The 21,416-nt window shown below is 44.3% G+C and overlaps 1 protein-coding gene across 1 annotated transcript in view; it reads left to right on the top strand.

Annotated features, from left to right (window-relative positions):
* LOC307228310 (neural-cadherin) overlaps positions 1-21,416 on the top strand; it is a gene marked incomplete at both ends in the record, with an annotated part of 316,610 nt that overhangs the window by 253,965 nt on the left and 41,229 nt on the right. Inside the window, 4 exons of the mRNA XM_079997948.1 lie at positions 6,295-6,422; positions 7,242-7,365; positions 14,571-14,751; positions 18,125-18,291. Of these exons, the coding sequence (XP_079854074.1) occupies positions 6,295-6,422; positions 7,242-7,365; positions 14,571-14,751; positions 18,125-18,291 (600 nt within the window). The remainder of the gene's footprint in view (positions 1-6,294; positions 6,423-7,241; positions 7,366-14,570; positions 14,752-18,124; positions 18,292-21,416) is intronic.

The following is a 21,416-nucleotide window of genomic DNA, read 5'->3' as shown; positions in this document are numbered from 1 at the left end:
GTTTTGTTTGGAGAAAGGTGCAGCGAATGGGATGGAGCAGACGACCTTATAAGAAAATCCGTGACCGGCTGACGTCAGCTCGTGCAGTGTAGAAAAAACCTTTGGAAACGGTGCGTTCAGAGCAGAATCCTGAGCGCTTTGTTCACAGACATTACTTTGTCATAAGTTGACCTCATTATTTGACTCTTTGTCCACGTCTAATATCAACATCCCACATTATAAAGAAAGAAAATGAGGAAACACATAATAGGTGCCTTTTATAATAGAATTGCTGTTTTCTCAGTAGATTCAGATTTGAGACTATGCATGTATGAGTGCCATGAACATGAAGTACCTTTTCTGCTTTAATGCATCATCGTGCTATAAGGCTTAATTTAGACAACAGTACGCAGTTCAGCCCAAAACCTGGAACCAAGCTATTGACTTGAAATGTATTCCTCCAGAATAATGCTGACAGTGGAGTAAGTGCCAGTAGCCACGAGTAAACCATAATGAAGTCAAGTGAAGAACTCGCCATATTGGATGCAACGTTGAATCCATATGCCCCTGGGAAAGGATGAAACGCTTTATTTATATGAAAAAACATTTGTATAGAATTTTTACTCTTTATTTCAGGGAACAAGGAGTCTTAATTAAGCAAATTAATTGTTTTCAATGACGTTGATAAAACGCTTGTTGACTCTGTGGATCAAGGAGATAAAGAAAGACGCATAAAGCAGTCATTAAAGTCAAGTCTTCCACTCCTCCTTACACCCTAACGAGGAAACAAAATGAGATAAGTTAAATATTTGTGGCAGTTGAGATTACTGGATATACTGTATATAAAATAAAACACGACTCTCTGCGGATCATCAAACGCACCTGTTCTTAAACACAACAGCTTTTAATTTAACTTTGATATTATAATCGAATATAATATAATACAGGTACTCCTCACTCTACGACTGAGTTCTGTTCCTAGGAGCAGGTCATTAAGTGAGTTGGTTAATATGCGAGGCCCGTGTAATTTTACGGTAAGGGGGCGTGGTGTGTATATAGTGTATATAGTATATATAGTCTATATAGTGTATAATGTGTTATTTTACGGAATGGGGGCATGGGGGTGGCGATTGTGAATGCTAGTGTAATGAATATACATTTAGTCATTTAGCAGACGCTTTTATCCGAAGCGGCTTACAATTACATTTACTTTTACATTTACTAAATACTGACAGACTTCGGGAACGAGACTGAGAACGGTGATGAGATGTATACAGTGTAGTGTTTATATAGTATATAAAGTATATACAATGTATACAGTATATATATTATATATAGTGTATACAGTGTATATAGTGTATATAGTATATTTAGAGTATAAAGGGTAAAGATGCTTTGTATTGTACACAGTGTAGGTAGATATATAGTATATAGAGTGTATATGGTGTATATATAGTGTATATAGTAAATAAAGGGTATAAAGGGTAAAGATGCTTGGTATTGTACACAGTGTACAGTACAGACTGGTCAGAGAGCTGGCCGTTCAGTGTACAGGAGTACCTGTATACCGATGACAGAAACATTAACGCATACTGTACATTCACACCTAAGTACAAAGTTTATAATAACACGGAGCTTCTGCAACACAGAGAAGGAAGTGTTTGTTAGATACAGACCACAGAAGATAATAATAATAATACACAATAGAACAATAATCAGCTTTTACAGAGACTTCAGAGAAAAAACTGAAATTAAATCTTCGTAAATATAAAGTTAATTTCAACTCAATGAGAGTTTGGTCAAGTCAGTCCAGATCGATAGATAAGATCAAACACAAGTGAGTGAACACTACTGAGCAGCATCTGAGCCACCACCCTGCAGAACCTGCCGGTGCCAGCAGCAAACCAACGGCAGATGGTCGTGCACGGCACGGTGTTGCTCTGGGTTCCAGCATCTGGTTCTTTGAGACTGAATGACACTCCTACATGTCTTCACAGAGGAGCTTGGGTTCGAAGGGCTTTAACAGATAATTGCGATATTATTATTTTTTTTTCTATTGTGATTGGCTTTGACAACACCTGGCGACACCTGGCAACACCGCAGTTTAAAAAAAATCTTGATGCCGCTTACTCAGCTTCACTCCCAATGATCCAAAACTAAGGTTTAGGTTGAAATATGCCGGAGGGGAGGGAGAAAACAAGGACATACAAGGAGGCCTGCTCCTTATTTAAGACATAGCGGTGCAGCATTAAAAAACTGATGTGGTCATTCTCTTATGTGAAAGTAAAGTTATGTAATGGAAAGGTTGTAAAAACCCAAAACATCCTACTTAAGAAAACTGTATCCAAATGACTTTTATGGCATCAGACACAGAAAACATAAATGAAACAGCAAATAAGATTCAATTAGATGAAAGTAGATTAAATGAGATTGCACTTTATCGATCCCTCTTGGAAAAAGGAAAACACGTGTCACTGCACTCCACTGATCCCATAATGATCTAGTTTGCATCGTCCAAGTCCAAGTCACATCTTAGTGAATAACCTGCCAGAGACCAGACCACACGCTGTAAATGAGGATGATTTAAAGTCAGGTGTGGAAGCCCGCATCCGTCATCCTGTGTGACTCCATTAGCTCCAACCCAGGATTCTACGGATTCCAATAACGACACAGTGGTAACTCAAAGGCCCGTTGAACCAGATGTTGATTCAAAGTGGTGCAGCTTGAGGGCATGTCGTCTGATGACAAGACCACAACAAAAATGAAGAGAACTACACCTCAGCCTCTCAGCTGGTGGAGCTCTGGGACAGATGTTGCCTTCTCCTGTGAACTCCACCAAGCAGGCCGTGTCCTGTTACATGTCAAGGTCCGCTATGGAGGCTACACAGAGCGGGTACAAACAAAGCTGTTGCCATGGCAATTCCGTCGCCAAGCAAAGCTTGTGTCGCAGTTTCTTGGCAGTAAAGTACAAACAGCAGCTTAACGGTTGGGGCTTAAATACACTTTTGTTAATTTTTTGGTTTTACTTTTTTTTTGGTCAGGTTATGAAATTACAAGCATCTTTCTTTTTGAGTCTAAATACAAGAGTCTCTTTGAGTTTGTGGAGGAATGATATTGATTGCGATGCTGCGAATGTACTGAATGCATGGGAATAGCTATTGATCCTGAAATATTGTACCGGTGTTGTTAAGTTTGGCCTCCAGCAGAGCTTCAATGTTCACCGTGAGGCCTTTTGTCGTCTTTCCACTTATGAAAGGGATAACTGAGGCAGATAGACAGATACTTTGTTCTTCACTTCTGCAGAAATTTGCCTCTGGCTTCACCAAGGTTGTCGTAAAAACATAAAATATACACAATGCAGGATCCCCAGACGGTACGGGGGCAGCCCACGCCCCAGACAACCCGACGCAGACGGAGCTTCAGGTAAGTAACCAGGACGTTTAAGGAGCTATAGTGGAAATCAATAAGTTAAAACCTTAAAAATACATCAGCCCGGGCTCTTCCGTACATCCCAAAGGGGAGATAACAGTGCGGGAGCCAGGGAGGCGTGAAAGTGGTTTTAAGTGTTTTGAAGAGAAAAGTTAAACAGGACTCAGGACTTGTGTCAGTCCCTGCTTCAAACGGCATCAAACAGACGCAGCCGTTCTGATGTAACAGGTTTATGTGACAGAACCGAGAGAAAAATACCTTCTCAAAACTGGTGTGGTCACGGTATCTTTTAGCTGTGTGACCAATCAGAAAGGATTTTTCTTTGACAGTCACAATAGAACTCAACAGAAGAGTGAGTTTAAGGACTTTTCATTTAGTGGAGGACGGAAAGTCTAGAAACGGTGCTGGAGTCGTGTGTCTTTGTGAATCAAGGTTAGATCAGCCTGGGCCACCAGCAAAGACAAAAAAGATAAAAAAGATCTTTATTTTCTCACGGCGATGAGATGTTTTCAATATTATCTTTCAGAGCATGAACAACTTTGCTAATGAAAGGAAGAAGCGCAGCGCAGGCTGTGAGCAGCTACCAACACAACTCTGCAGAAACATCATTTTGATCAACCCAGGAATTATTACAGGAGGGATTTTTCAACATTGGAAAAAAAAACATTTTGTCCATCACACGCTGACGGAGAATCGTCTTAGGTTACAAACATGCCCCGTTGAAAAACTCACATTAAATGACGTTAAAACACAAACAATTCCAAAGAGAAATAAGGGCAGGTGTGCAAACCTGCATAAAAAGTGGTAACAGTGTTTGAAAACGGATCCTACACTGGGAATGAAAGAGTTTTTGTGAGTTCTCTTTTTGCAAAGGAGCTCTGAGGCCCCTCGGGGCCTGATGGGAGGAGTCCAGAGGAGCGGTGAAGGGGGTGTGAGGGGCCCTTCGTGGTGGAGTCTGCCTTTCTCTTCGCTGCATGACCGTAAAGGTCTGAGCGTCTTGTCGGGGTGGTGCTGGGGTTGTCGATGGCGCGCTGGATGATTCTGGTTCTGGATGTTTTTTTCCTGCTCTTCTGGATGAGGAAGTTGGATGAGACTGACCCGCCAGCGCCGGTGAAACGTCCCGTCTGACGTTAGGGCCGCTCAGCCTGGAGGACAGGTGGAGCTCGCTCTCGCTTCCTTGAACATCTCCACCCTGAGTGGTCCAGGGACAGGATGGAGGCCTCTGTTGGAAAATGTGCATCCAAAAACCTGACACGACATAACATTTCCTCCGTGATTCGACCTTTATCTGTTCTTCTGGGTGTGAATACTCTGCATCCATCATATGCAAACACCTTGGTTTGTTGTTCCATACTTTCTATTGCTGACTTTTCTCAATTGCAAGTTCACTATTTCAAAGAGTTTTCACAGCAGCCTGTGTGGAACAGACCATGAATCATTTTGCATTTCTTACCCACAAAATGTATGCAGACGAACACCGTTTTCAAACTTCTTGAATTAATTTCTCTCTCGAGCTCAACCAACAAACTATATTTCTGCAGAAACATTTTGGAAATGTTTGCGCTCTCTGTTCCAAAGCTGATTGACTCAGGTTCATTACGCACAAAGTAGAGGTGCCATTCTCTTTTGTAATGGAAAAACAAGCCGTTGCTTACAGTAAGCCAGCAAGACTCAAGTCATATTATACATTATATTGTATATAGATTTATTTGAGTGTTAAATGATTTACCGCTTAAAAGATTGACATAAAATAAAGTCTGTGCTGCAGGGACGCCTGTCGCTGCTTCTTAGACCCGTCACACCGTGATTGACAGATTATTCCTGTAGAATGAAAACCAGCCCCGGTAGTTTGACACATTTTTTATTCCCGCACAGGTTTGCAGTGTTTTGCCGGTTTCACAGCTTCTCGGCCATGAAATGAACGAGCTGCGTGTCGCTGCGCAGAGTTTTCATGGAGAGTTTCAAAAAAGTCAACTCAGAGTTGAAAGAAGCTTCTGCTCCGTTGTTGTAATGCGCTGGTCTGATTTTCCAGAAGTTCATTTTAAATTAGATTTTTATATTTTTGGATAATGTATCTGCTTGCAGTGTGTACGGTGTGGAATATGATTCTACTCTATTTCATATTTTGTTATTCATGATTTGCTCCGATTATTCAACGTGGCCTTAATAAGCCGTAATTAATAAGCGGTTATGACTAAATGAACGTGAAATTCTCCAGAAGAACAAATGAAGTCAATCTCCTGCTGTTCCTCCTCAGTTTGTCCACAACTTTGTGCTTAAAGTAGCTCCATCACACTCAACACGGGACAAGTTAATGAGTACGGCACCTTTCATACAGTAAGTCGGGATCATCCAAAGTAGAGAGACACTAAATGCAGGACATGAAAATAGATGTTACTCTTAATCTCAGTTTTGGGTAATCAGTCAAGAACTACAAGTTGTGGGATGGTGCTAGTTAATGACCTTCAACCAGTCCAAGCGATTCCATAATAACTCGGATGATCCTCCACATGGTCGTAGATGCAGCCGCTCTCACCGCAGTGACCAGGCGGTGGAATGTTGAAAGACGTCTTTCAGAGCAAAGACAGAAAAGATGACTCTCCCAAGAGATCTGTGGCCAAATCAAAGCTGTGAAAAGCTTCTAAACCTTTAACTTTGAACCAAGTTTATAAAATAACATTGTGCTCTTGAACGGTGGCAGCGCAATTCTTTCAGCAGATAGCAGCGTTTATTCAGACCTTTCTGTTTGTGTGTGTGTGTGTGTGTGTGTGTGTGTGTGTGTGTGTGTGTGTGTGTGTGTGTGTGTGTGTGTGTGTGTGTGTGTGTGTGTGTGTGTGTGTGTGTGCGTGCGTGCGTGCGTGCGTGCGTGCGTGCGTGGGCCCTCAGGAGGTACGATTCACGCTGGACCGCTGTGCGGGGGCGATGGTGATGGAGATGGAGGGTCTGGGCAGCTGGCTGACCACTGGCGACCACTCGTCCTGCGAAGTGAGCGGGGTGACGCCCAACACTGACAGGTGTGTTCACGGGGAATGGTAGCTCAGGCGGTAGAGTTGGTCGTCTAGTGATCTAAAGGTTGCTGGTTTGATCCCAGGCTCCTCCTGCTAGCATGCTGTAGTGTCCTTGAGCAAGACACTTAACCCCTAATTCTCCTGATGGCTGCGTCCATCGGTGTTTGAATAATTGTAAGTCGCTTTGGATAAAAGCGTCTGATCAATGTAATGTAATTCACACTGTACACACGCACGCACACACACACACACAGCTTTATTCAATCAGCCCATCCCATTGAGATTCAAGTCCCTTTTCGAGGAGAGACCCTGGAGAAAAACAACATTAATATCAAAAGCAAACTTAGGAATCACAGTTCACACGACGCAGACGGACTGGATGAGGCAATAATGCTGTCAAAGCGATGCTCCAGTTTTTGTGGAAATTTCACAGCTGCTAGGCTAGTTGATCTCCTCTGCAGCCTTGCATTGAGCTCACACGGTTAGCATGCAGGCCGTCACTACCTCGGTATCGGACAGACAGGGAGGAGATTGGCACTGACCTTCTTGCCGGAAGTGGGATAAAAAACAAAATTCCCAATAAACTGTGTATTGCATTTCTGAAACATTTCACCAAGTGAGGTGAGCCAATTAAACCGTACATACAGTTTGTCACAAGGTGCATCAGGTGCAGTCAGTGGCCCACTCGGTTGAACCACCGTGAGCTGAAGTCCAATATCACAGTACGGGCTTCACATTTCACGTAGACACGTTACACACACGTTACTCTTGGTCTGAGTAACGTGTGTGTGTGTGTGTGTGTGTGTGTGTGTGTGTGTGTTCCAGACACCTGAACATGAGCCAGGTCCTCCAGTTGGGCGGCGTCAACGAAGACGTCCCTTACGTTTACCCCCAGCTGCAGCACAAACACTTCACCGGCTGCATCCGCAACCTCGTGGTGGACAGCAAGGTAAGGCCCACCGTTCACTCGACAGGCGTCTCACAGCATCTGCAGGACAATAACGTGCGTGACATCACATCAACGACATCACATCAATGACACACGTTACATCCTGTCACTGCTCAGACGCCTTTGTCCAAAGCAACTTACCATCAGTGCATTTGTCAGCGTATCAAACCAACTGTACGTCACAGACACAGTCACACGTCTTCTCCAGGAAGAAGCGGTGCTAGGAGAGTGAGACAGTTTTTCCTGTTTCTTGCACATTAACGTGCTGGGATCTAAGAACCTCACAAGCCCAGTTCCATTCGCAACGTTTCTAACATTTCCAACTAATGTGTTTAACATCTGATTAGAAACGGAGAAGTGATTATAAAAATAAAATTGAAATGCTTCAATGGGGAGAGTTAATGGAACTATCATCGTTCAATTTAAAGATATTTAGAACTAAAAGAGAAGCCCTCTATTATGTAAAAATATATATAATAATTCTATGTATGGAAACATGAAAAATGCATATGTATGTTCACTATGCGTGTGCACCCATGCGTACTGAACATACATGAACTGGAATCACATTTATCCCAACCTCACGGACAGATCACATTAGGTCTACGTTTTGTTTGAGTATTCACACCCAAATGAACACTCATTTATGCATGGAACATGTCCCATTCCGATACGTTGTGTGTATGAAAAAACAAATCCTGATTGATTGAATTTTAAATGTAAATACGTTTTTGATTGGATTTTTCCGTATGTTGGAAAGAAATTTGCTTGACAACTGTTCCTGTTACAGATGGAAGGATTATCAGATGTTCCCGGTTTGTTTCCATCCAACCTGAAGCTTTTGGTTCCATGTTGATGGATCCAACTGAGAGAAAGTAGTTGGAAAGTGTGACGCTGTTTTGTGACGAAGTTTAAATCGTTAATCTTCCGTAGCCTGATGGCAATGTTGAGAAAATCCATTCTCTCTATCGATTTGGTAAGATGGATCATACAATGAGTAAATACCGTTGGATATTCATTTGTTCGGTTCTGGAGCTTGAATAAACCACTGCTGTTGATTTAGGACCAGTTTTCATGAATATTCCCTCATGTTTCGGTCGACCGAACCACCGACTTTCCTGCAGGGTTTGAATAAATGTGATTCTGCTGCGCATAAAAAAATGAGCGGAACACAAAAACCCTTGATGCAAATTAAGGATTAAACAGTGTTTAACATTCACGGCCCCCCTCGCGCAGTGCGAAAGGCCCCTTTTATTGCTGTTGACAGAAACCTCAAAGCACCTTTCAATTGTGGCGTTAACTTGAGTGTTCCCTGCGGGATCCGACTGGCGCTCGCTCTGCCCTTCTTCCTCCGAGCGCTCGCTCCAGCGCCTCGTTCGCTGCTCAAAACCTTCGGAAGAAAACTCTTCGCTCATCTCTCGACCCTGGTGCAGACCTCGAAAGGTAACCCAGAGGACAAGCCAACCCTGTTAATAAAATGAAAAACATCCAAAATTAAAACACCGAGCCTCGGACGTAACAGCCTTCCGGTTCACAAAAGTGCTGCTGGAACCTTTAATATCACAAAGCGGTTTTTGAGTTCTTTGAAGGTTAAGGTCGGCGTCCACATGGCATTACGTACAGAACAGAACCCATAATGCATTTCTTCTGCTACCGAGCACCACCCATCGTCTCAGAGGGTTCTCCAAAAAGTTGTGCTGTTCCTTTGTTTAGCAGAATTCATCACAAACACTAGCCAATGTCATACTACAACAACAACAAGAACAACAACAAGAACAACAACAAGATCAACACCACCAACAACAACAACAACGGCTGTTTTTTCCTGACAGTAAATTATGTTATATAAAACATGTGTCCTGATCTCATGAGGTCACAGATGAAGTGCGTCCATGACAGTTAATCTGCACGTGGAGTTCCAGTTCCCAACCTGCAAAGCCAATCTTGAATAAGCAGCAGAAACCGCTCAGGACACTAACTCCTGTGGAACGTCAGGGGCACAACTGTACCGACCGGTCCAGTGCACCACCATGCACTGGAGCACGGACACACCGGCTCCGCGGGGCCTTGTTCACCAATTTAGAGAAGACAATCAATATAATCTCATGCACATTAACAAACACATGTTGATGTGTGTGTGTGTGTGTGTGTGTGTGTGCGTGTGCGTGCGTGCGTGTTTTTGTGCCTCAGTGTGTGTGCATGTGCATGTGTGTGTGTGCGCGTGTGTTTTTGTGTGCACGTATATTTGTACACGCACGTGTATGTCTGCGTGTGTGTTTGTGTCTGTGTTCACATGCATCCGTGTGTGTATGTGTGTGTGTGTTTGTGTGTGCTTGTGTGTGCACATGCATCTGTGTGTGTGTGTGGGTGTGTTTGTGTGTGTGTGTGTGTGTGTGTGTGTGTGCACGTGTATGTGCATGTGTGTGTGTGCGCATGTTTTTGTGTGCACGTATATGTGTGCACGCACGTGTATGTCTGCGTGTTTGTGTCTGTGTTCACATGCATCTGTGTGTGTATGTGTGTGTGTGTTTGTGTGTGCTTGTGTGTGCACATGCATCTGTGTGTGTGTGTGTGTGTGTTTGTGCTTGTGTGTGCACGTGTGTGTGTGTGTGTGTGTGTGTGTGTGCACGTGTGTGTGTGTGTGTGTGTGTGTGTGCACGTGTGTGTGTGTGTGTGTGCGTGTGTTTGTGTGTGTGGCCCCTTTGACAGTGTTCCAGTCTGGTGAGTCCCTAACTCCTCTAACTCTCCTCTCCATCTGGTGACTCTTTGAGCAGGAGACAGCCCCGGGTCTTTGCACCGAGCCCCCAGCACATTAGCGACACATTGATTGTGTCTTTACGGCCTGACACTTATACTCAGAGGAAATAAATTCATGACAACAGAGCAATGAAAGTCACTCTTTGACAAAATACAAAGATGAGGCTGCAGTGGGGCTTTGAGGTTTCTACTCACTCTTTTCAGTAGATTGTGTTAAATCATCATTAAGATATCGGATCCTGGGAGTGTGTGTGGGATGATGATTAGGATGTTACTCAGCCTGTAATGCCTATATTCCCTGTATTTAAGCGGTAATGACATACCTGGAAGCTCTATTTTATTTGTCCGCTAAGGAGAGAAATCTCTATTTGAGGCGTGGGTGGACATGTGGATGGCAGAGAGAACAGCAGTAGGCGTACAAATGATTAATAACCTTCAAACTACAGTCCTAATCTCAACTTATTTTCTCCTTGTGCCGCTGTGTGTATGAGTGATGGAACTTGGGCGTTGGCACTTTTCTGCTTGTGTGCATCGGTGAGACTTGGGAGATCACACCCCCACCTTTAACTTTTCAACCTCGAAATCCGTGCTTTTCCACTGCGGTGCGTTGGAATCCCCCACCTGAGCCGTGGCCGAAGCAACTTGGCTGATTTTAGTTCCTGGTCTGGACTAATACCAAGCGAACCGACCGCAGGCCATTGATTGATTAATCAAGATTTTAAAATTGTCATCCCAAATCTGTCTTTCCTCAATTATATATAATTGTTGAGAGTTACTGTTCAGAAATGGACAGGGGCATGCAAGTCAGAAATAAGATAAATAAGATCAAAATAAAATGAATTTAAATGTACTCTACAAATCTATAGGCGGATGTTAACAGACGGAGCACTGTGCTTACTCCTTATCCCCAGATGGGAAAGTGTCACTTACGCAACAGTAAAATACACATATTATATATAGAACAGTGAGAACAGTGCTGTAGCAAAATAGTAGTGAAAATAATGGCTATGATGGCATTATCATAATACTAACAGCAATGGTGGTAATAGCAACAATATTTATAGTAGTAATAATTCTAATAGTACTGGTAATAATAAAGCGTGTCTATGGCGTTATGCTTCTTTATGTGTGTCTGTGTCTTTGGCCGTGTTTGTCAGTGACAGTGTAGTAGGCCAATCATTGTCGGGAGGATTGTGCCATTAGTCTCTTTCAAATGCAAGGCAACTGTGTGTGTGCACTGTGTGTATGTGCATCCTATCTTAAGTGCATGTGAGCTCGGGGAGAGGGAGTGAAATGAGGCCGACGGCCTGGGTGAGCGAGTGGCTGTGAGGAGCACCCTCTCCACTCGTACGTCTCCCTGCACAAACTCACTTCTCATCAGCTGCCTTATCCTGCCTCTCCCTCTTTTCCGAATCCCTGTCTCACCCTCATGCACTTATTCCAAGTTTACCAATCTCTTGCGGTTTAACTGTGTCTCAGTAACAATCGTTCTGTCTGTAAGTACAGAGATGTGCTCGCTCTTGAACATGAACACAAGTATCACACACACGCACGCGCATGCAACACACACCGTCGACTCAGTAGCTCCGGTGAATCAGTGGCAGACGTGGCAGTGGCAAAGTGTCTCTGCTCTGACTCAATCGGTGCCATCTTCTGCCGTTACCTCAAATCCAGAGAGCTGAGAAGTCTCCACTTACAGGATCACCGACCAATCACGAGAGAGTCCTCTGGAGGTGAAAGCCAATCAGTGGCTGTCTGGAAGAACGTCTGTTCTCCTTTCCCTTTTTATTACAATTCCCGCCGTCCCTCCGTCCTTGCATTCAGAACTATTAAAAATAGATAGTATATTGGCTATGAGAAGCTTTTGTGAGAACTTGAGTGAGAGCTTTCAAGGTTCACTTGACTTTGATAACTTTACAACGTCAACCATGTTCTCTTTTTGGCAAGGTGAATGTGGGCTGCTGTGTACTGTTGTCTCACTTTACGGAGCAAGACGAGATGGACGGAGAAAATGTGATGGAATATAGAGCCACGGAGGCCACTGTAACACGCATGGAGGCTGCTATAGACACACTCTAAAAACGCCCTTTCCTCCAAAGGAACTTTCCCCAGGGATGAGGAACCTTCGGAGAGGAAGTCAGTATGTTTCAACTGCAGGGACCAGGGTCTAAATTTAGTTCAAGGGACATTATTCTGGGCACCAGAAAGTCCCTGCTCGGGGGGGGGGGTTCTTTTCAAAAGTATAGGAACTTTGGGGGTGGGGCTTGCAGCACCGAACATTTCTGATTGGTTGAGTACTCACAGCCTTTTATTTCAGCCATTTTTTTTTATCTGTAGCCACAAAACCACCTGTATGTGTAGCTGTTTCTTGTTCATTGTGCTTGATTCCTTGCATTTTGGTTGGTAAACGTGGGGAGATTTTCAGCAGTTGACCTTGTTCCCTTGGCTCTAGGTTTCCTTTATTGGTCGCCGCTTTTTCATCCTAACCTTTGTGGGTCATTAGACCACAGTGGAAACGCAGACAACAATGGGCAGAATAACCTTTAGTCCCATTCCTGGGACTGAAGGTTCTGGGTACTTTGGGTGGAAACGTGGCTTTTATTCAACAGGTTGCGTTCCACAGGGCTCAATCTGGGGCCCGGTTCACTTTGCCATCTACATAATATCCAGGGCTGAATGTCAACATTTATAAATATAATTTGTATTCCAATGATATTATTTTATATGTAAGTATAAGAAACCATGCAACATAGTTCCAGTTCCAATCAAAACTTAGTTCATGTTTTGAGAAAAAGTTATTTTTTCTCAGAATAGCCAACAAAATCTATCCATACTTTTACTCATAAGTTTTAAAATTGAAAATGTATAACATCCTTCAAATATTTTGGGTTATGGGTGGGTGAAAGCTCATAGCTGTCATTCATCCCCTAAACACTGAATACTCAAAAAAGAAAAAGAAAGTCTGGCGCGAGCAACACTGCTTCCTTTTCATTGAAGTTTCTGCAACAAAAGTAACCGACTGTACGTACTGTATCGTACTGTGTCCTTGGGTACCGAAATTCATTTTACCGTGTAACCTTCGTCTGGAAATTCCTTAGATAAAAGCAAATAGAGGAATATCTGCCTTTATCTACTTTTCCGTTTTTGGGTATGCCAAGGGTGTTCTTGTGTTATATTTACCCAGCAGGACTTTATTCTTTTATTCTGATATTCTTATTGAATCCAATTCTTTGGTCCATTATGTGTTCACAGCGTCATACCGTATGGGGCTGTCCAAGCAAAGAACACTAAGAACAGACTGCAAACATGGAGTCAAGAGGGCTGAAAATGTTGCTGATTGATTTCCTGCGCTTTAAGGCCGGGACTTGAAACCAAGACGTTTTGATGGGCAGCGGCAGAAAAGGGCTTTCAGAGTGCGGCCTTTCAAGCAGCCTTTTCTGCCACCGCCGTCCATACAATAGTAAAGTAATACAGGTATTGGGATGTACTGAAGGAGCTGCGCCCTCTTAGGACCAAAACATACACAAGTATGAACGCACGGCCTACACATTGCAAGCCCAAGGTCGGATTGTTCTTCCTAAATGTTCCTGCGGAGGTGGTAATAAACGCGACGACTCAAGCAGACATCTCATCTGCTTGGTAGATGAGATGAGATGCTCTCGATGAGAAGGTCGCCGCCGCCATCCATGTACGAATGCGTGGGTGAATGTGAGGCACATATTGAAAAGCGTTCTGAGTGGTCGCAGGACTGGTAGAGCGCGAAACGAGATGCATTCAGTTTGGTTCTGTTCATTTCAGAACGTAACCTCTAAAACCACCTTGGGATGCTTACGGAAAGTGTGTTGATGATGACGCCCTATTGTGAGAGAACTTGTGGACCGTCGTCTTTCTCAGCACAGAAGTTCTGCTTGTCCCTGGTAAATCTCCAACCTGAGCATTTAGATTCACGTCAGATGTCGGAGATCAGAACCGTGTCATAATCCAGCACCACATACGATGGAGGACTGGATCCAATCGAAAAAATAAATCACACTCTGTGTATTTGGGATTTCATCCTCTTATCGTTTCTCCTCTTCTCCCTCCATCTATCTCTTCACACTCACTCCTTTTTTTCTCCCCTCCTCTCGACCGCCCTCTCCTCTCTTCTTCTTGTCTCCCCTCTTTCTCTCTACTCCCCTCATTTCATTCTTTATGTCGCCCTCTCTTCTGCTCTTGTCTTCCCTCCTCCCGTCCCCCTTTCTATCCTCGCCTCTCCAATCCCCATCTCCTCCTCTCCTCCTGCACTCTCTCCTCCCCTCCTCTATCCTACTCTCCTCTCCTCCTCCCCGCTCCCATCTTTTCCTTTCCCTTCCCCTCTTCCATCCTTTCCTACTCCCTCCCCCCCTACCCCATCCTCGTCTCCTCCTTCCTTCTCTCTTTTTCTCCTCCTCCTCCTCTCCTCCGCTCAGCTGTATGACCTGGGCTCCCCTGCAGACTCCCAGTCCAGCTCTCCAGGATGTCTGGCCACCGACAGCAGCTGTGTGAACATGGGTTATCCCTCCTGCGGCCACCGGGGGCGCTGCCACGGCGAGTGGGGCTCCTTCAGCTGCCAGTGTGTTCCGGGCTACACGGGACACCAGTGTGAAGAAGGTAAATGGGACTAAAACATGTCCAATGAAGGTCTTAGCTCTAAGTTTAAGCAGGACATCTTCATTTAATCAGACATTTTCATTTTCTGTTCTCATTTTATTCTCTTTTCAAACATCCCTTCGCTCTCAGCCAAAAACATCCAAGAAATGATTTCTCTGCCCTTCAACATCATAATTTGATGACCCGAGGATTAGAATTGGTCTGTACACTGTCCATTACATGCATGTCTGACTGTCATGATCTACCTGTCTCACTGTCAATGCCCCAGTCTCTTTCCTTTGTCTCCCACTGCCCTTGCTTCCCTAAATGTCCCCATCGACGGACGTTTTCGGAACTTGGTGACTGGCTTTATGAAAAAGTAAATTCTCTTTAATTATCAGTAATTACTCTGACCTGCCGCTGTGGCTGGGGGCCATTCAACAGGCCTGGCTCTTGGTTTTCATTGGCTGGCTCTAATCTGGCTTTCTCTACTCAGGAAAACGTTCATGCTGTGTTTGTTTTACCCATTTTCTTTATGTCCCCGCCGGCTTCCAAGGTTTCATTAAGTTGAATTCACTTCATTCAATTCAAGTTCTTTCAGAAACTGTTTATCTAACGAGAGGGGACACATTAATGAAAGGGGTTTGATTGATGTCTACATTGATGACTCTCCCTGGGGAGCTGCAGGGGAACCACAGTGTAAACTGTGTAACACACTATAAATAGAATATAAACGTAATAAATATATATCATATATATATAGTGGGGGCAGTGACTCAGGCGGTAGAGCAGGTCGTCTAGAAATCGCAAGATTGCCGGTCATCCCTGAGTACTTAAAAAAGCCCTACATATAATGCATTTCTCTTCATTCTTCTTAATAATATTGTTGTTATACTGTAGCTAACCGATAATAAATGAAATACTTTTTACCATTAATGTGACTTGTGCTGCTGCCTGGTTTTGCTGGTGGCCTTGTCGTCTGCTTCGTACGTTGTGAGGTTGAGCTTCATGCTGCGTTGAGGCTCCATCAGGTCAATGTGAGCGTAGGTTGCTCTTCATGTTTCTCAGACGCCACAAAGACTGCTCACATGCGTATGTAGAGCCAAACATGCTCCACACAGCAACACTCCCACGCTGCATTGTAAGCTCCTTCCAAGTGTTTGGAATCAGCTGCTCTTCAGGTTCAAGTTCAAGAGATTATTTGTCACATACATATTGAAGTTTTTTACATTTCTGTCCACTGGTGTTGAGCTGATTGCTCCGCCTGGAGGCAGGGAGTTTCCTTCATGTTTCTGTCTTACAGAGGGGATGGCGCACGGGCCGGTAAGCAGCCCAGCAGTGGAACGCCGTTCCTCCTGCGCCCAAGAGGATCATTATTACTCACAATTATAATAAACAGTGATATATATAATTTTGGCCTGCGTGACGCATGTTGAAATGAACAATTAAACTCTGGCCACGTGGGTGAACCACGGCCAGGAAGACTCTGTCTCCCTCCCTGAAGCCTCACCTGTGGCAGAGACTCCCACAAGTGGCGCCTGAGCAGAGACCCGGGAGGGGCAGGGCGCCGGGTAAAAGGCCCCCGGAGTCTTTCTGGGGTCCGCAGCCGGTGCTTGACTACGCCCCTTGGTCCGTCACATTTATATCTTGATTTTCAAAATTGTAATTTCTCTTACCTGTTTTACTTTAAAATGACACAGAATAATTATTTATTACTTGTTAATTGTGATGAAAATGTTTTGCTCAAAATTGTCTGAGAGCCATATACCGTCATGGAAAGAGCCTTAATTGGCTCACGAGCCATAGGTTCCCCACCCCCCGTATACCTGCTCCCTGGGGGCGCTATATGACAGCCCACTGCTCCTAGATACATCAGTTACTAGGATGTAAAATGCAGAGAAATGCATTTCGTTGCCTCAGTACTTGTAGTCATGACATGACTGGGTCATGACACTGGTGGAGGTCACAAGATGGAATCATTGGATGAGACATTTAAATGGACCAATTAGGACTAGAGGCTTGTTGAACACGACGCTGAGGGGCAGAGAGATGGTGTATCGGATAAATTGAGTGTCGGAGGGGAGTAGACAGAATGGTGCACCAAACTGTATGAATGGAAGTAATACATAATATATGAAGAATAAGAGTGGTCTGTCTGATTATATTTGCACTCAGTGTTTAACCACACTTCATTGGAGGCCAACCAACAAAACAAGCAGCAAAAAAAGAGGCGATCTGATGCCCAACTCATGCCGTCTGGGGAAAAGAGGCAGGAATACTCTGCTTTGTTGCGCTGCACCCATTATCTGCCGGGGGAAATGCATTTGCGCTGAGGTGAATGTCCATTAATTGACAGTGAAGGAGCGACGCCGCAAATGAGGTTGGACAGGTCTGAGGGTGAACTGGAGGGTTTAACATTGTGTGTCCAGCTGAATACCAGGGAATACCAAGGGTGAGCGAGAAGATTGCTGTAAGGAGAATGAGACTAGCAGGACACTGTCAAAGACACCAGGAGCTGCCAGCCAGCAAACTGGTTCTGTGGGAGCCAACACATGGGCACCGGTCACGAGGACGTCCCACTTTAACATATGTGGATGTACTCAAGAATGATGCGGAAGCACAAAGCACCAACGAGCTGGCCAGATGTATGGAGAACCGGGATGACTGGAAACAACGATGGAAGGCTCGTCTGAGGACGACCTAGAGTCCAGCTGAAAAATGGGGGAAAAAAACCTGCAGTGTGATTTGAAAGAAAAGAGTCCGCCCTCAGAGAAGCACTCTTCCTGTTCCACTGTTTCCGGGACGAACGGAGAGCGAGACAGGGCCGTGGAGGGTGAGGAGAGACATATATTTTGACGAGCTACGAAAGAGGAAAGTGGTTTTCCAGAACGCTGCAGGTGTGTTTGCTTGGCGCCGCCTGTCGAGCAGAGCCTTCCGTTCTGGGAATAGGAGAAAGAAGGAAAAATGAGCCAATCCCAAGCAAAGAAATAATAACCTGAGACACCAGGAAGCTCTTTGTTATCCAGGTATCAGTGTGAGACGAAGACCGTGTGCTTTCACCAGCTCCAGCTTTGTTCTGCCACTGATTCTCTGCACGTGCTGCAGAATTTAGGAAACTGTACAAATTGAATTGATTTACTTTAAGGGATTTAAATGATGGATTCATGTGTCTTTGTCTATTTTTTAACATGTTTTGAATAACACTAAAATTAAACTGTAAAAACATTTGTGATTGCAGCGGTACATCTAGAGCATAACACTACACCAGTAGGAAGCCATGCAACTTCCTGTTTCCAGTCTCCAAAGAGTCAACAAAAACCTAGACCCCAGTTTGTCCCAAACAAAACCTTGGTGTGACACATGTTGTTCTGTGTTTTTACGCGTAATGCTTTAGAGGCTCCAGAGTATTCTTTCGACGGGCGCAGTCACGTGCACTACCACCTGGCATCCGGCCTGCCGGCCCGCAGGACCTCCGTCCAGGTCCTGGTCCGAACCCGCAAACACAGCAGCAACATCCTCACGCTGATCTCCAAGGACCAGAGCGAGTACCTGCGGCTGGAGGTGAGTCGCAGCTTCACAGCGAAGCCAGCGTCATGTTGGCGCTGAAACAGTTAATCGCCAAGCCAAGCCCCACAATGAGAGAATGAAAGAAAAAATTGTAATAATGCTGACAGTAGATAAAAATATCTACAAAATATTTACAAAAAAATGAGGGACATATTTAACACAACAAATAAATAAATACAATTACCAAATAAAGTTAAAGTAAACTTAAATAGAGTGTGTGTGTGTGTGTGAGTGTGTGTGTGTGTGTGTGTGTGTGTGAGTGAGTGTGTGTGTGGGAATGAATGAGCGCTTAGGCTTTTTTGTGTTTGTTTTGTGTCTGTAATAAATTCAGTTCAACTTTATTTGTTATTGTACAAGTAACTGAACGTAAAGTAAATTGCTCCTGCCAAGCCCCCCCCCCTCCCACACACACACACACACACACACACACACACACACACACACACACACACAGTGTGGCAGAGTTTGTTCATTTAAATCCATCAACCTTTGAGTCTCATACTTCCAGCACATTCAATAGGAGAGGAAATTCAACGGCACGTTGTTCTTTCGAAGAATATTTCCATTAAGTTGTTTTTCCTGCCAAGTAGACGAAAGGCGACAAACGTGTCACTGCATCATTTGAATCTGAATGCTGCAATTGCAGCAAATATATCTTCCGCTTTTTTTTTTGCTGCATTGAAACCTTGAGTTTCACGATACTGAGCAGTCTGAGCATCAAGTTGAGCATTCAGCTACTAAGATATAACAAAGGTAAATATACAGAACAAAACAGTCAAATATACAGAATATCCAAAGTGTTATTCTATGCACGGGATCAATTATTGGTTAGATTATTGGTATCTGTATATAGCGTAAGAATTATTACTATCTACTTGTAAATTATTACTACAGTCAGTGTTACTTCAGTGTTATTATCCAATATATTACACAATATAATAACAATATAATCAGATGCGGTTTCTCAAATAGACAGCAGGGCGTTTCAGGGCAGCTTATTTCTGGACACACACACACGCATGCACGTGCACACGCATACACACACACACACACACACACACACGCAAGCACGCGCATGGCCACACGCACACTTACACACGCATGCACATGCACGCGCGCACATGCACACACACACACACACACACACATACACACACGTACACACACACACGTGTACACACACAGACACACACACACACACAGCAGTGGTAACCCTAATCATCCAGACCGGTGGTTGTCAACTGGTGTGTCCTGATTCAAAACTGGAAAGTGTGTCATTTGGAGTGGCCTGCAGGCATCACTTTGTCAAAGCAAAGTCATTCAGAGTGTTTTGGTTTTCATTTTCCTGATGTTTTCACGAGGCCATTTTTATTTAATTGGGTTTTAGCTCTAATTGTGCCTTTTGCTTGTTTTGTGATTTTAATATACAGGAAAGCATTTTGAATCGACCAAATATTTAGTTAGTGTTTGGTTAGTTATATTTTGGTCGTGACTTATTGACTAAGCAGAAAACGTTGTTTCGGTGTCATCTTCACTAACACAGACCCCAGAACACCCTCTACTGTGCACCCCTGCGCACCAAACACCCCCACAGCCCAGTACCTCCCACCGCCAAACACCCCCAAACGGCCGCATATCACAAGCACACCCACCTGAAACAACCTGAACGCTCATATACATCATAACACCCCACACACCTCAAACACCACACCCCCAACACCCTTTAATTAAAACAAACACCCCCACACACAAACACCTCAAAGACCCCAAAACACACCAAACACCCTCAACACAACCCCAACAGCCAAATACACCCCGAACACCCCCCATCAAAAAAACAAAACAACAAAACGCCCGAACACCCCCGTGAAAAAAACACCCCACATCCTCCTGAAAGCTCGCCAGGGGAGCCTGGCTGCTTGACCTGATGCGCCTTAAATGTATGAAGCCCTCGTGCATAAAACATAGAATATTAAAGTTTTGTTTTTGTTTTTTTTGCCAAGAAAAGAGTCTGTGTAGTGAATAAAAACATGTCCGTCCTGTAACTCTTTGGCTTTGCAGATGTTGGCGTTCGGTAGCTGCTGTACGGGTGTTGTTGTTTGGTCTGTTTGCTTTTAATTACACAGAGGAATTATTTTGTGTTTCCCTCGGCTGCAGCCTCGCAACGTGTGCGACTCACATCCCAGCTGCAGAAAAACTCCTCCTCTCTTTCTAGTCTTTTTTACATTTTTATATGCATACATATATTGTGTATATATATATATATATATGTGTGTGTGTGTGTGTGTGTGTGTGTGTGTCCCCTAGCTCTCTTGCCCTGCTGGCCCCTCTCTCTCTCTTATCTCCCTGACACCCTGCATCTTCTCTCTCTCGCCACCTACTACATCTCTGTCATGGCCGACGGGGATGCTGAATTCTCCGTGCGTCTTCTTTTCATCATCCTTTCTCTCCTCATCCGTCTCTTTGTTCTCTCCGAGACTCCGGAGTCGGACTTTCCGCAGATCCCCGTTTGAGCTCAGCTGGGAGCTGGGTGTGGGAGGGCAGCAGGAAGCCCTCGCACCGCCATGGAGGATTGTACAAGGTGTACTCTGCTATCACATACATCATCGCTGTTTTGAGAGATGATCCCGACCATTTTGTAAAATCTTTAATATTCTACAATCACGTGTTTGCAATGTGTTTGTAATTTTATAATAGATGGCGCACATGAAAACAAATTTGCCATAAAAATGTAATCTTTAAACACGAAACATTTGCCAATATACAATAGTCAATAAACCTCTAAAGTATATCAACAGTTTGCATTCTGATCATGTGATCAATTGTAGACTCCACATCACATTCCCTTTCACCTGCACCAAGGCAGTTTCCTTGTGTATCTTGCACTCAGTGATAAAACATAAAAATCCTGATTCTGATTATAAACTGTATCCGCACATGAGCGCCACCAGATCTCTGTGCGCCGTGCATCAGCCGCCATTCTGAAACACAAAGACACAATCTGCATAAATAGCCTCTAGCAGTTAGCCATTAGCGGTATCGGCCGAGCCGAGCGTGAGGAGGCCTGGGCTGCAGCTCCCTGCGCTCACAGCGGGGGCTTCAGGAGGAGGAGCGTCAGC

Source organism: Zeus faber (genome assembly GCF_960531495.2).
Source record: "Zeus faber genome assembly, chromosome: 3".
In the NCBI taxonomy this organism is placed as follows: Eukaryota; Metazoa; Chordata; class Actinopteri; order Zeiformes; family Zeidae; genus Zeus; species Zeus faber.
The sequence above is the reverse complement of the archived record's forward strand: the minus strand, read 5'-3'. Positions and strand labels throughout refer to the sequence as shown.